The sequence below is a fragment of the Diadema setosum genome, chromosome 18 (genome assembly GCF_964275005.1).
Source record: "Diadema setosum chromosome 18, eeDiaSeto1, whole genome shotgun sequence".
NCBI lineage: Eukaryota > Metazoa > Echinodermata > Echinoidea > Diadematoida > Diadematidae > Diadema > Diadema setosum.
The window spans coordinates 34,397,024-34,411,692 of record NC_092702.1 but is presented as its reverse complement, the minus strand read 5'-3'; the positions used below and the strand labels follow the sequence as shown (position 1 = coordinate 34,411,692).

Below are 14,669 nucleotides of genomic sequence, written 5' to 3'. Positions count from 1 at the left end.
TTCAAACATAAAAGCAAACATCAGACAGTTATTTTATCATCGTACGGAGTTGAATATAATTATTATTCATTTCCGAACGTCAAAGCAAACATCAAACATCAATTTTAATGAATCAATGTTACTGTTATTCATTTCGAAATTTAAAAGCAGACATCCGACATTTTAGCATCGTATGGAGCAGAATATTACTGCTATTCGCTTCTGAACGTAAAAGCAATCATGTGATAGTTATTTTAGCATCTTCTGGAGCCGAATGTTGCTATCTACTTTCGAAAGTGAAAGCAAACATGCGGCGTTTATTTTATCATCGTACGGAGTTGAATATTATTGTTAATCATTTCCGAAAGTCAAAGCAAACATTCGACATTTATTTTAGCATCTTCCGGAGCCAAATGTTATCCTTATGCATTTCCGATCGCAAAATCAAATATCTGACATCAATTTTAGCACCGTATGGAGCTGAATCTTACTGTTATTCATTTCCAAAAGTATAAACAAACATCCGACGTTTATTTTAGTATCATACGAATATTACCATTATTCATTTCCAAAATTAAAATGAAACATCTGACATTAATTTTAGCATCTTGCGGAGCCGATTGTTGCCGTTGTTCATTTCCAAAAGTAAAGGCAAACATCTGACTTTTTCCTACGGGAGAAATAGGACGACTTCGTAATACACTGTATTCATTTCTTGAGTCACTTGACAGATAAAAAAAGATCTCACCTCATGCATGCAAAATTTTACATGTATGGAGCTGCCTAATTAAGGCATACATTCGCGTATGAGTGTAGACCTACATGTGTTTTCATAAACCATCTTCGATCGCTGCTTTCAAAGTGTTCTCCGTTCAGTGAGATCACACCCCATAATTACGTCTTCTTTTCACCATCTTATAGCCAAACGAAACGCAAATCAACTCATAATCAATGTTGAGACAAAGGAAAGCGTCTGGACACGTCGCTCATCGTCGGGCTATCACGAGCATCATTTGTAATCAGGAGAGGTGCGTCTGAACACGTCGCTCGCTATTCAGTTTGAGCACTGGCCGTGACCATTCAGAAATCTCGCTACATCTCAAGCGCCGTGTCCCGAAACGTCGGCACTATAATAAAACGAACACTTGCGTGAGCGGAGGTCACGCAACATAGAAATAATCAACAGCTTCTTTTGAGGGTGTCGGCAAGTGTCAGCAAGCGTCGGCAAGCGTCGCGGTATCATCAAAATAATGGCGCGTAATGCTTGGACCGACGCTTAGCGACGGAGTAAAAACATACTGCGACGCACTTCATTGTTCTCGCAAGAAGTCCCCGTCGCTGAGTGTCGCTCTCCGTCGCTCGCAGTCCCTAGTTTACCAGGTGCGCCCAAGGCACTTGATTGCACACTGAGAAAAGGCTCTAATATTAATGTTATCCTTATTTCCCTTTTTATGTGTGAAACTTGATGCCCACAACTAATGGAAAAGAAACATTCTATTAAAGAAAAAGGAGAACTTTTTGGCTCAGTTCTACCACCTCTCCTATGCTCCCACTGCATGTTTCTATGGCTGTGTTTATCTAACTTGAGAAAGAGAATCACGTTTCAAAACGTCTTTGGAATGGCGTTTGTGAACGTGGCTTGGAACGTTATTCTGGGGGTGCCACGTTTATCTAATCAACATACAATCTCGATTCGAGTGTTGTCACTGCGCAGCAACTTTGCGCCGTTCGACCTGGGAAGTAAACGTCAACTGCATACCAGCAAACATGCCTCATCAGTCACACACAAAATAATGGGTAGAGAGCACAACAGGAAACAGCTGGGATTTGACCTTGAGAAATAAACACGTTTCAAAACGGCATTGCGTTACCTGCTCACAGAACGACGACTGTGGTCTCAAACGCGTTTCAAAACGCCCTTTGAAAGGCATTTTAAAACACCATTTCTAAACGCGTTTGAAAACACAGTTGCTAACCCCTCAAAATGCCTCGAACGCGTTTAGGAGCACGATTCTGCCTCAGAAAATGTTTAGATAAGAGCAGCCTATATTCCCTCTACATGGTCAGGGCACAAAGTTTCAGAGACTTACGTAAAGGCCACTCATGCTGAGGGCGAACGAAACCATGAGGAAGTTAGTTCCGACGAAGGCCTTGAAAATGTTTGCATTGTCCAGGAGGAGCTGCCAACACTTTGATGAAAAGGACCTGGAAAGGGAGATAGATAGATAATGATATGAAGCAGAAATGATATACAATGATTAAATGTAATAATGAAAAACAAAATATGAAGATAATCTGCCGCTTTGTTGCATGACAAACCAGTTTTGTTAGTGAAGCTGTACTTTTATTATGCCACATTGTTCCACATTCATCCCCATGTTTGCTTGTTTTTTTTTTTTTTTTGATGTGGTTCTATTGTCTGCAATTTGGGATTGACATTAACTGTTATACTAAGCACTTTTGATTTGTTTGTATCTTCACCACTAGAAAAATACATTGACAATTTAAAAACTATTAGTACAGCTGTAAGGCAGGGAAAACTTAAAATTTTGCTTTTGCATACAGCAAGATATTGATTAAAAAGGAAACTATTCCTTACACAGCCCCAAATATCCAGTATTTGATAAAAAGTTGCAGCAAAGAGTAAAATGTATTACACTTGTATGCCCACACACCAATGAACAAGTTCTTCAGCAACTCTCAACAGATCTTATATACTGTATACTGTACTTATATGAAATGACAATACCCAAAACAAATCAGACCAATTTCCCTAACCCTCCCATTTTTTTATTATCTTCAGTAGGCTATTCTTCAGCTTTCAGGGTACAATCGTATGTGTACACATGTAGTTGTTCCTTTAGCAGGCACTACATAATTTACATACAAATGTATGGATATCACTTCACATATCAAAAGCTTTCACTTGGTATAAGAACAATACATCACATTAAACCTTTTCAGCCTGTTTTTAGCAAATTTTATGGCTTCACACAGTAGATTATCATCCTTTTTCTTTGTCAGTGCTTTTAAAAATATCATCATCTCTAGACATGCTGCCAAGAGTTAAAGGTATCCTACATGTATAGCTTTGGTTAAGACCTAATTTCAGGTTTCTGACATTTTTTTTTTTTTTTTTTGGTGAGATAATGAGAAACTTCTTATGAAATATGAAAGAGTATGTAGGTCCTAATTAAAAAAGGGGGGGGGGGGGATTCAAAGTTTATTTGATGAAAATTGGTCTTTAAATGGTTGAGATGTCCAAAATAGAGCAATCCTAATAAAAGGTGGGACCCATCTTTTATTAGGATCACTCAGTGTTCCTTTATTTTGGGATGTCTCAATTCCTCTTAGAATGGTATGCTCTGTATTATTTTATAAAGTTCCTTGGTATCTCGTAAAAATTTAAAGCCCAATACTCATCTCCACCAATACTATTCCACCCCTATAAGCGCATAATGTCTAAAACTAACAATAAATGGATACAGATGTATTAAATGTCATTCATGTTATGAATGCAGATTACATGTATGAAATGTTATCACCTACAGACCCCATGACAGATCCATAAAGACTACAGCTGATTTTGTTTCGGTCGGCTGCATGTGTAATCCCATAATACCAATTAGGCTATTAACCTCCATGAATTGTGTAGTAAGACTAGGAAACCAGAAACATGATGTGTATTAATTACATCTAGTTCATTACTGTCATTCTCGTATGAATTATTAAAGATTGAAACTCCTAATAGACAAGGACACTGTAAAAAGATAACCCCTCTACAATAGCGTATTGCATGAACAGCACAAGGCAATCCGTAAAATTGATATTTTTGCACGAGTAATTTCTCGTGCTTAGCTGGGTAAGATGAATTTCTCGTGGTCAATTCCATAGAATCAGGACATTAACAACGGGAACATACTGTATGTCATGCAAAAATATTTGCGTGCTTTTATTTTCGCGCGAGCGTCTGGTTGCAAATTTCACCACCACAAAAATTTCCACTTTGACAGTAACAAGTACTGTTGACTTTGCACATGAATCCCAACCAATAACACTCTTTGAAAAAATGATAAAAAAGAAATGTCATAACTTTCCTATTTTCATTTTCTTTTTTTCATTTTCTTTTTTTTTTTTTTTGGGGGGGGGACTGTTGATACTGACAACTGGCATTTTCTGTTAGTATGACTGTACTGTTCTTGCAAATTTTAAAGCCAACACAATCTCACAACTGGATTTTCCCTTTAAAGTAAATTGTTATGGTTCAAATACTTAATAGCCTGCTAGCACATTATTGGTAATGTGATACATTCACTTGTTCTTGCTATCAGTTTGCAGTCATTGTTCCTGCTCATTAATCTGGGCAGATTGTATTGTGTACAAGCATGATTGCTAATCAAAAGTTTTAAATCCAGAATCCTATTTCTATTGTACCTGTTTGCCTGGTAAGAACTTTAAATGCACTTTGCTGCAGCCCACTACATTCTTCCTAGTTACCTCCGCCAAGGGAGGAGGATATGTTTTCATTACCGTTGGTTTGTTCGTTCATTTGTTTGTCCGTGTGCAAAATAACTCAAAAAGTAGTGAACGGAATGAGATGAAACTTGCAGGAAAGGTTGAGAATGACACAAGTAACAAATGATTAACTTTTGGTAGTGATCTGAGAATTTTTGGGGAATTTATGAAGGATTTTTTATATTTTGGCAAGTACAATGTGTAGGGTCAATGAACTACAACGTAGGGAGTTCAGGCGGCGTGTATTTGAGGTTTGCATGCGCGCACTAAAGCGTGTGGTCTAGTTTCTGCTAGGGAGAGGCGCGCCATACAGCTGAGGGTTTATGACGTAACAAAGACTTCTATATTGGGAAATGGAGCGACTTTTAGCACACAGTGCTGCATATAATATGTACGTATGGGTGGAAATCAGTAATATCTCTATGGAAGAACAAGATCAGTGTGGTGGAAATAAGCTGCATGCTTGGCGGAGGTCTGCGCTCTCAGAGTGCTTTTCTAGTTTTTGTTTATGTGTTTTTTGTTTGTTTTGCTTGCTTGCTTGCTGTAGTGTTGTTAGTGTAAAATATTCAGTCTCTAAATAAAGTTGGCACATACATAATCATGACACTGGTCAGAAAAAAAAAAAAAATGATGCACATAATCAAACATATCTGAATAATCATACCCACTCTGCTGTACTTTGTACATGTACAGGTACAGTACTTGCCTGATTACAAATAAGCTCTTATCTACACAAATTTCTCATATTTCTGGGTTCTTACAATAAGATCAAAAAAAGTATCGGTATCATTCATATGCAGCAAAACACCACATTTCTGTACATTGCCATTATACACATGAAGCATACAATGTCAGTGATCAATATCGATCATTTCATACAGTATCATTACACTATAAAATATCATACAATGTATGTATTGCATCAATAGTTCTACTGCATCCAGTAAGGTTAAAATAACAAATCAGCTTGTATTTACAGTCAGGGAAACAAACAAACAAACACATACTTAAATTTTTCTTTAAGTAAAAAAGACAAAAAGGAAAAAAATGAAAGGGGGCTATGCTTCCCCCCCCCCCTTAACTTTCTATTGTACTTGTAGTGGCACCCGAAAAATGAGCAATAAGCCTATAAGTTTCTTTCTTTTTTGCTCGTCAAGCGATGAAACTCGAAAGTTGCAAGAGAAACAGAAAAATTGCACACGCACATTTTTTTTTTTTTTGGTCAGCTGATTAAAATTGAAAGTGGCACCAGAAATATTTTTGTGCCACCCCTTTATGGAATTCCTGGATCTGCCCCTGATGTACAAGTGGACGTACAGTCAGAATGTGTACCTCGAATTACCAAAAATCTGAGATACATAAATTATTTACTGAGGTAAGAAACCTCAATGAATTGCAAGGTCACTATTCCCTTAGACACTTGTAACCTACATAGTCATACATAAAATTGAACACATTCACAATTGAGCAACTGGTATAATTCAAGCTTTCTATTACCTAGGTTGGTACTTCAGTTTTTCTCAGTATCATGGAGTTCTGAATACAGGCTCATCAGCATCAAGTGTGATTCAGGCATGAGACAATAGAATAGACTTTATGAATACCAGAAACTAAAACTAAAGAGACATTTAATGGTTAACCGAGCAGGGCTGCTGTAATGAAAACATAAAGAATTCACCAGGAGCATATAATGTCAGTGCGAATGTGAACAACCTGGAGTAATGGAGCAATAGAGAAATGTTTTCTGAATCAACAATCCAAACCTTCCAAAACATCTACTGTAGTCAAATGACCTTCATCAATTATTGTCTAGATGGAAGTTCAACATAAAATGCATTTGTCATTTTTTCTTTATTTTGTGTGTGTGTGTGAGTGTGTGTGTTTCTTTTTTTCTTTTTTTTTTCTTTTTTTTTTTACTGGAACGAACTGACACAAGGCAAAAGTGCAGAGAACACAGAGTGTAGCCAGAGAGGTGATGTAAATATGTTTGCTGTAAATACATTGTAGGTTGTTTTACATGGAGTCCTACAGTGAGCTCAAATCATCAGCTGAGAACCATAAGGGCGCTATCGCATTCTAAGATCTGAGTGTAAACAAAGACAAAACAATCCGTTTTCATGAAAACAAGTTTACTTTTTCAAAAGTAGGTAGATCTATGAGCATTGTCCAAATATCAGGGATAATATTGCCCTTGCGGTTTCCATTTATAACATTTTACTGAAAATGAAAATAATTCAACATTGACACCATAATGCAGAGGAGATCAAGCTTTACAAGATGTTATCAACAACTCAATGTACAGTATACCCCCCCCCCCCAAAAAAAAAAAAAAATGTGATAATGCCCTTCTGGTTCTCAAACGATACAACCCATTTGCTCTCAGCTGTATGTGTAGAATAGGTTTTCCCGTCCATTTTCGCACTTTTAAAATTCAATTCCAAAGACTTTTCTTTCAAATTCGTCCCGAGAAACTCACAGAATGCAAATCCTAACTTCAATTTTGTCAATCGTCATCGTAATTTGTTTTTCGTCAACCATTTTCAAAGACATCGCAATCAAAATCGTCGATTGTCATTGAAATTCGTTCCCGCCGCCCCTCGACTGGAGAATGTAAGAATCAAATTCGTCTTTGTTCACACAATTTCATGATTTTTTCAAACAAATTCGTCGGATAGCATTGGTCTTTTAGTGTGAGGGTGAACTATTATTCTAAGCCTACATTACCTCACTTTCTCCCGGTATTGGGATCAGTAGACATTATTCCTACACTTGTAAACCGTTTGCTTGACAATATATAATATATACACACACACAGGAGATTGAAGGATAAACGGCAGTCAGAGAACATTAAATACAGTAAAGGCAATCTTTAATCATGTTGTGAAAACTTTTGGACTTGAGCTCTTTTACTTCCTGATTTTATGTTATTGCATGAAACAAACTTTATTCAAAATGATTAACAGCAAAAAAAAAAAATTGCTGTCTTTTTATATACATTAAAATGGGCTTAAACTCTACACACATGTGAAATTGTCTGGAAATCGTGGATCACTGTTTTCGTTTGTTTGACAGTACACAATATTTGTTTTCGTGTGTTCTGTGAGAAGGGTGTGTCTGTGTGTGTGTGTGTGTGTGCATGTTTGTGGTTTTTGTGTGTTGTTGCGGGGGTACCGTACACATGTGTGTTGTATGTTACTCCTAAATGTGGAAAAAGTGAACGGTTGTACGAAAAATTAAACAACCAAGAAATCACAAAAGAAAAGATATGAGACAAATTTGAAGGAAAATTTGACGAGTATGATTGCCAAAAGACGAAAGTGCTTTTGCTGTCATGAGTGCAGCGAGTGTGACGGACGAATTTGAATTGTAAATGACGAAAATGTGTGACAAATGGCTATTAAAATTGAATAGACTTTGTTCGAAAATGATCGATAAAAGACGAATTTGAAATTGGGATTGGCATATTCCAGATCTCTCGGGACGAAATTGAACCATAAATATATCAATGTGAATGAAAAAAGTTTGAAAATGAACGGGAAAACCTATATTTGAATGTTGCATGCACAAAAACAATTCTAGAAAAGCAATCAGAGAGTGCAAGTCTCTACCAATCAGCTCATTTCAACATTACTGATCATCCTAAAAATGACCCTGTTTCCCATTGATATTGATAAAGAATCCTTTCTGGTTTCTCTGCCTGCATAACCAACACCTCAAAATAAATGAAGTTTGCATTCCCTGCTTTATAGGCCCTACAGGCTAATTGATGATAAAGACGCCTTCAAATACTGTATCATCCCCCCCCCAAAAAAAAAATAAAAAATAAAAATAAAAAAGATAAAAAATTCCAGGGTCCAGATGGTGATGCGGATCATTACAGTACCTAAATTTAATCATCTGTTCCTTGTGTCATTATCACCTTTTCCTGTAAATTTCATCCAAATCAGTAAACAACCTTTTGAGTTATTTTGCAAACAGACAGCCAGACGAACAAACAAATGTGGGGAAAAAACATAATCTATTTGGTGGATGTAAAAATATATTTACCTGTAAATTTGTAAATAACTGAAAATGAAAAAAAAAAATCTCTATTTCATTGCAGTAAATGCATGTTGGTCTACTATGTATGATCCCCATCAAATCATCTGAAGTAATCTGACCAATACCGGTAGTTAAAATACAAAACACATCAAAGAAAGAAACAAGCAAACAAACAGACAATTAGGGTCCACAAACTTCAGTTGCATGGATTGATAACTACAAAAATGAAGGAGAGATTATGACGAAGACGTTACCTGCTCTGATTTGGATCGCTACCAGCACGTGTTGACCGCACTATATATCCTCCTGCCATCCTGAATCCTGGGTATCGTCAGCTCACTCACGTTCCAGCATCTATTTCAGTACACCGTCTGTCCAGTAAATGAGGAAACAAATGTACACAATAATACTGCTGAAAACAGGGACAGAATTCTTCATGTATGTGTTTTCCATACAGTTTACATGGCAGAGAGAAGAGGATACACTCCATTTCTACATCAAAATTAGAGTCAGGACAATTTTGCTAAATTGTAGCTGTAAGAAAATGCAAATATTACTGACAGTTTATTCAGTGTCTAAAAATGGGACAGACTAACAGTACAGCCACATCTAAATACAGGATATAATTATAGCAATTGACAAATTATCAGTTGAAAATGTATGCAAAATTCATGAAAATAAAGCCACCACCATACACGTAGGCATACATACCATAGCATATTATACGGTGCCCCTAGTACTTAGTAGCTTTAAGGAGACAGCATTAATACCATCCCACAAGGCACAATTATAAAGGGATGGAAGCACAGATCAGTTCAAGTTACTTAAACCACTCATAATCCTTTATGTCATTGACATTGTCCTTCAGAGTATTGGGTCTTATCTGACCAGCAGCTGGTTGCCAAGCATGCGACCCTTGGACATATGGCATGCCTCAAGGGTCCATTTGTTTTGGGCCAGTAACAGTTCACTCTGCCTTCTATTTCTGCCCCTGATCTTAAAACAAGGTATGATTTTGATTACTGGACGTGGACACGCCATATAGAAGGTAAAATTTGCTGTGACTCGGGACTTCCTGACAATTTCACAAGTGTTGTAATTTGTGATAGCTGAGCACATTAATGAACAGAGAAATGTACATTGCAGTCATGTTGGAATCAGAGTATATTTGTGTGTTAATTTGTGCATAGCATGCTAATCATAAAATTCTTAAAAATATAAACCCAGTGAAAAGTATGTTGTATTGCATACATGTATGTAGTGTATGCTGACGGCATTCCTGTACAAGACTGTATGCACTTTTTATAACCTCTTTCATTGATGATACAATTGTACTGAAGTCTCTTGGAACTGCTGGTTGATGATCTCTAGCTCTTCAGAGTGAATATCTAAAACTTTAAATTCCAGAGTTATACTACTTTTCATGCCAGTATAATGTAAATAAACTGAAGCATAGCACACTTTTGGCTTTCTATGATGTGGAAAATTAAATAAAAGATTACTAAAAAATATAGTCTGCAGCCGCGGTCACACTGGCAAAAGATCAAGATGTTTAATATTGCAAAGTCTTTGCATTCTTTTGTCCTCTGTTCACACTGGCAGCCAAACTCGAAGATCTTATTAAGTTTGGGTAACCAATGCAAGTGCACAAGAAAGGAGAAAGAGTTTGCCATCTCACGGCTAACGACTGTGATGTAAACAATGCACATGTGCTTCTCATTGAGGCACCGCCCAAAATCCATCGATCGATGCTGCAAACAGATGGTGACTGGAGACATGACAAACTTTGTGAAGTTTCAGTTGCAAGCATTCAAATATCCCTGGTAGTGGGAAGCATCGCAGAAAGTTTGCAGTCACACTGGCAAAACTTTGAGATCTTAAAATACTGCGATCTTAAACTTCATGATCTCTATTAAATTGCCAGTGACGCAGTGTGACCGTGGCTTATGTCACCACAGACTTTTCCTGTTTTTTTTCTTATTATTCATACACATCAAAAAGAGTTTTTGTATGTAAAATACCTCAGTGAAGGTCTGGTGTCCTGATCATAGACATAGAGAATTTCTTATTGTAGTGTGGTGGCATACCGCAAGTATGGTAGATCTATAATTATAGATAGAATTTTTTTCTTCTTCTCATCATGCATGGAGAGTGGACATGTGTACGATGTAAAAAAAAAAAAAATCACAGTGCAAAATTGCGACCATTTATATATCAGATACTGTACAAGCTGAAATTTTCACGGTGGTTTTATTTTCGCGAATTTCGCGAATCGCCTTTGAACCGCGAAAATAACAACGCGCGAATAACTACATGTAAGTTCAGTATAGACCCTCGCAACCGCAAAATTAACAACACGCGAAAATGTCCTCAAAGCAGCGATTCTCGAAAATATCTCTACGCGAAAATTTCAGCTCGTATAGTATGAGATGGATGAGAAGTGAAGAGGAGGCCTCATGAGCACTGCAGGGAGGGACCCTCTTGAATACCCCATAGAAGTCTAGGTGCTCATGAGTGAGAGAGTGCCTTGTGAGACGAAGCCCCCCTCATGAGCGGATTTCCCGGACTGATTTCTACCTTTCATATGAATAGATGAACCGACATGATTCACGTTCTCTTAGACAAATGTCATGGAATTGGTGGGAAAAAGAACTAGTATGTGTTGCAGGAAGTCGAAATGTTGGAAGGATGCCTTGCATCTAGCATTGCTGATTCTAAAACTAAAAGTCTGTCGAGCCATCAATCGAGCACTCAAATGGGAGACGTCCCGTGGGTACGGCGACGCCGAGATCGAACAGCGCGCTGCGCTGGCCGTGCGCTTGGCCTGCACTTCCCCGTAATCCGTATGGTATGGCTGATGATCATTTTCGAGGTGCGGAAAGCAATTTTACTGCAAGGCAAGGCAGTCGCTATTTCACGGTTTTGAAAGACAGTCACTAACAATATGAACAATATAAACGATATCGATACTATGAACATGTTGATATCATTCATCAGTAATGAAATCAATTTAAAAGTCCTTGTATTACTTACCTAATCTGTACCGAAAGACACTCAAGCTCCCGCCGTCCCGTCTCACGCCTGCACTAGTGTTCGTGTTCAGATCTATCTGAGTACCGGTAAATTTCCACGCGATGTACAGTACATGTACTGTATACAGACTACGGGCGGCGCGGCGTGGGTTGAACTGTCGTAAAATTGACTCAGAATGTAAACAATATAGTCCAAGAGCATTAGGTCAAAAAAGGCTTAAACCTGGACATTTTTGGTAACAAGCTGATTTTTTCAGGATAGGTCCAGAAAAATGTCTAGAATAACATACTAAAAGTCCTCATAAATCCTCTTTGAGCGTTTTCCGCAATCCAAGATGGCGTCCAAAATGGCCGCCATTTCCAGAAATTCTTATAACTTTTCAACCAGAGAACCAAAATACAAAATTTAAATGTCTAAATATATGTTTTGAAGCATGAAGAACTCAATAAAACACATATCAAGAGATTTTGATACACGCGAGTACGGTAATCCAAGATGGCGTCCAAAATGGCCGCCATATTTTGAAATTCTTATAACTTTCCAGCCAGGTAACCCTAATACAAAATTTAAATGTGTAAATATATGTTTTGAAGGATGAAGAACTCAATAAAATACATATTAAGAGATGTTGACGGACATAAGTACCGTAATCCAAGATGGCATCCAAAATGGCCGCCATATTTTGAAATTCTTATAACTTTCCAGCCAGGTAACCCTAATACAAAATTTAAATGTGTAAATATATGTTTTGAAGGATGAAGAACTCAATAAAATATATATTAAGAGATGTTGACGGACATAAGTACCGTAATCCAAGATGGCATCCAAAATTGCCGCCATTTTCTGAAATATTTCAAATAGGCAACCCAATACAGAATTTAAGTGTCTATGTTTCGAAACATTTATAAAGAACTCAATGAAATAAATATTAAGAGATGTTGACGCACGCATGTCCAGATTAAACCGCTCGAGCTCTTCCTAAAATGCAAAATGGCGTGCAAACTGGCTGGCAGTCACAATTTTATCTCACAATTATGTAAACAAATGTTAGTATAGCTTTTTATTTACAAATAGTTCTTATGAGTAAAGTATACAAATAAAACATTTGGATGTTAAACTCAAGGAGTGTGTCCTTGTTTCGATAGAAACATTCACCATCAGATATGTTGCTAAGCAGAGAGCCTACTAGATCTTTTTACCACATGCTCTATTTTCGTCACCTCAAGCACATGAAATGAAAATTTAGTGCTAGCCCTTTTTTATTACCAACGAATTTGGTGTCCACCATGAGGTGAGTTACACTTGAAACTGTCAGTTATCACTCAAGAAGTAAAAACAATTCTTTCTGATGTCTGTGCTACATAACTGTTGAAAATTAGTTTCTTCATGTGCGACAAAATAATGTGTAATTCATCAAATGACAGTGAATCTCTTTGCTGCAGTGTATTGCTCCACCTTAAAACAAAGTGTCTAAATTATCTTAGGGTGGCCTATTTATTTCGTGTAGATTAGGTAAAATTATATTACAGATAGAAATCAGAGAATGTGGCACTCATAGTTATTGGTACATGGAGGAGGAATACTCCTCTCCCACACGAGGGATCTTCTTTTTTTTTTACTCGAAAGTGAAACATATTGTGCAAACGTTTGGTAAGATATTGAATTGCTTTCATCAAAGAGTAGAAAATATATAAAGAGTTTTCAGGGAAATGGGCAATATATGGGAGGGGGTGGAAGGGGATCCCCTCCCCCAACATGAGGGAGATTTTGCATTTTCAGACTTGATATTCAGACATTTGATGCACCATATTGGTGAAATATTAATTTTTTTGTTTCCATAAAAAGGAACAAAAAGTTATGTAATCATGGAAGTGCGCAGTCATAGGGATGCCCGCTTCCACACGAGGGCATAATTTCGTATTTTCAGACTTGAAATTTACAGATCTGTTGCACCTATTTGGTGAAATATTTGATATTTGTTTTCTATTTAACGCTGGAAGAACGAATTCAGGAAAGTGTCGGGGAGGGGGAAGTGTGTGGGGAGAATACTCCTTCCCATACGATGGAGATTGTGACATTTTCCCATTTGAAATTCAGAGATTTAGCACACTCATTTGGTGAAATATCTGAGATTTGTTTTTGTCCTAAAAGTAAGAAAATATATATTACTAATGGAAATATGCAGGGGAGGTGTATAGGGTGATGCACCCTCCCACAAAATGGAGGTTTTTTGTTTTTTTCTTTCAAGATATAGGGGTTTTATGGTGCACAATGTTGATGACATACCAGATTGTTGTTTCTATTAAAAAGTGTAAGTATAGAATAAAGAATAAAGACTAGTATATCCAAGGCAATGAGCTAGTAGAGGATGTGGGGGGGGGGGGGGATCCCTTTCGACTGGAGGGAGTTTGGCATTTCTATGATCATTAACCGGCCTAGTGCACCTTTGGTGTTATATTGATTGTCCATCCTTAAAGGGTAGATAATTCATTGTCTCAGTATCCCCATCCCCTCCAACTCCAGGGAGCTATTACACTTGAATTGAAATGAAAATAATTATATTATTTACATACATTCGATGCAATATTTGGGAATTGTTAATCAAAGGGGTATTTAATTTATATTGGGGAAGTGAGGGGTGGAAGGATTTTGTAGGAAGGGCAAATTACCCTTACATTTTGTAAGTGAAAGATGTAGTGCACACTTTTTGATGACAAATTCGGAAATTTGTTAATCTCAAAAGTGTACAAAGTCTATGGAAAGGGGCCGAGCGAGGGACGTTTTGCATTTTTATGATTGCAATTCAATGACTTCAGGATGAATATTTGGAAAATAATGATTGTACAGGTCACACCTTTCCCCAAGGGGGGGGGGGGGGGGGGGGACAATGCATCCAAGCGAACCTTTACCACCAGTCCATCTGAGTTGTTGGATCTCGAACATTATGTTGAATATCTTTGTCTCGTGACAAACAAACGGCGGCCATTTTGGGCAACATTTGGTTTTCGCGAAGAACTCACGTGGTTTTATTTGTACTTACGTGCTTCAAGATCACTGAATAAGTATTTTGTTGGGTTCCTTATGTCTCAATAAGTGCGCAT

General features: G+C 37.4%; 1 protein-coding gene across 1 annotated transcript in view; it reads right to left on the bottom strand.

The window, feature by feature from the left end:
- The window catches only part of LOC140241857 (proton-coupled amino acid transporter 1-like), a 42,322-nt gene extending 30,682 nt beyond the window's left edge, over positions 1-11,640 (bottom strand). Inside the window, exons 1-3 of the mRNA XM_072321608.1 lie at positions 11,569-11,640; positions 8,790-8,906; positions 2,070-2,184 (exon numbers count right to left, since the gene is read on the bottom strand). Coding sequence (XP_072177709.1) covers positions 2,070-2,184; positions 8,790-8,848 — 174 coding nt within the window. The 5' untranslated portion in view covers positions 8,849-8,906; positions 11,569-11,640. The remainder of the gene's footprint in view (positions 1-2,069; positions 2,185-8,789; positions 8,907-11,568) is intronic.
- Between the last annotated feature and the right edge of the window lie 3,029 nt (positions 11,641-14,669).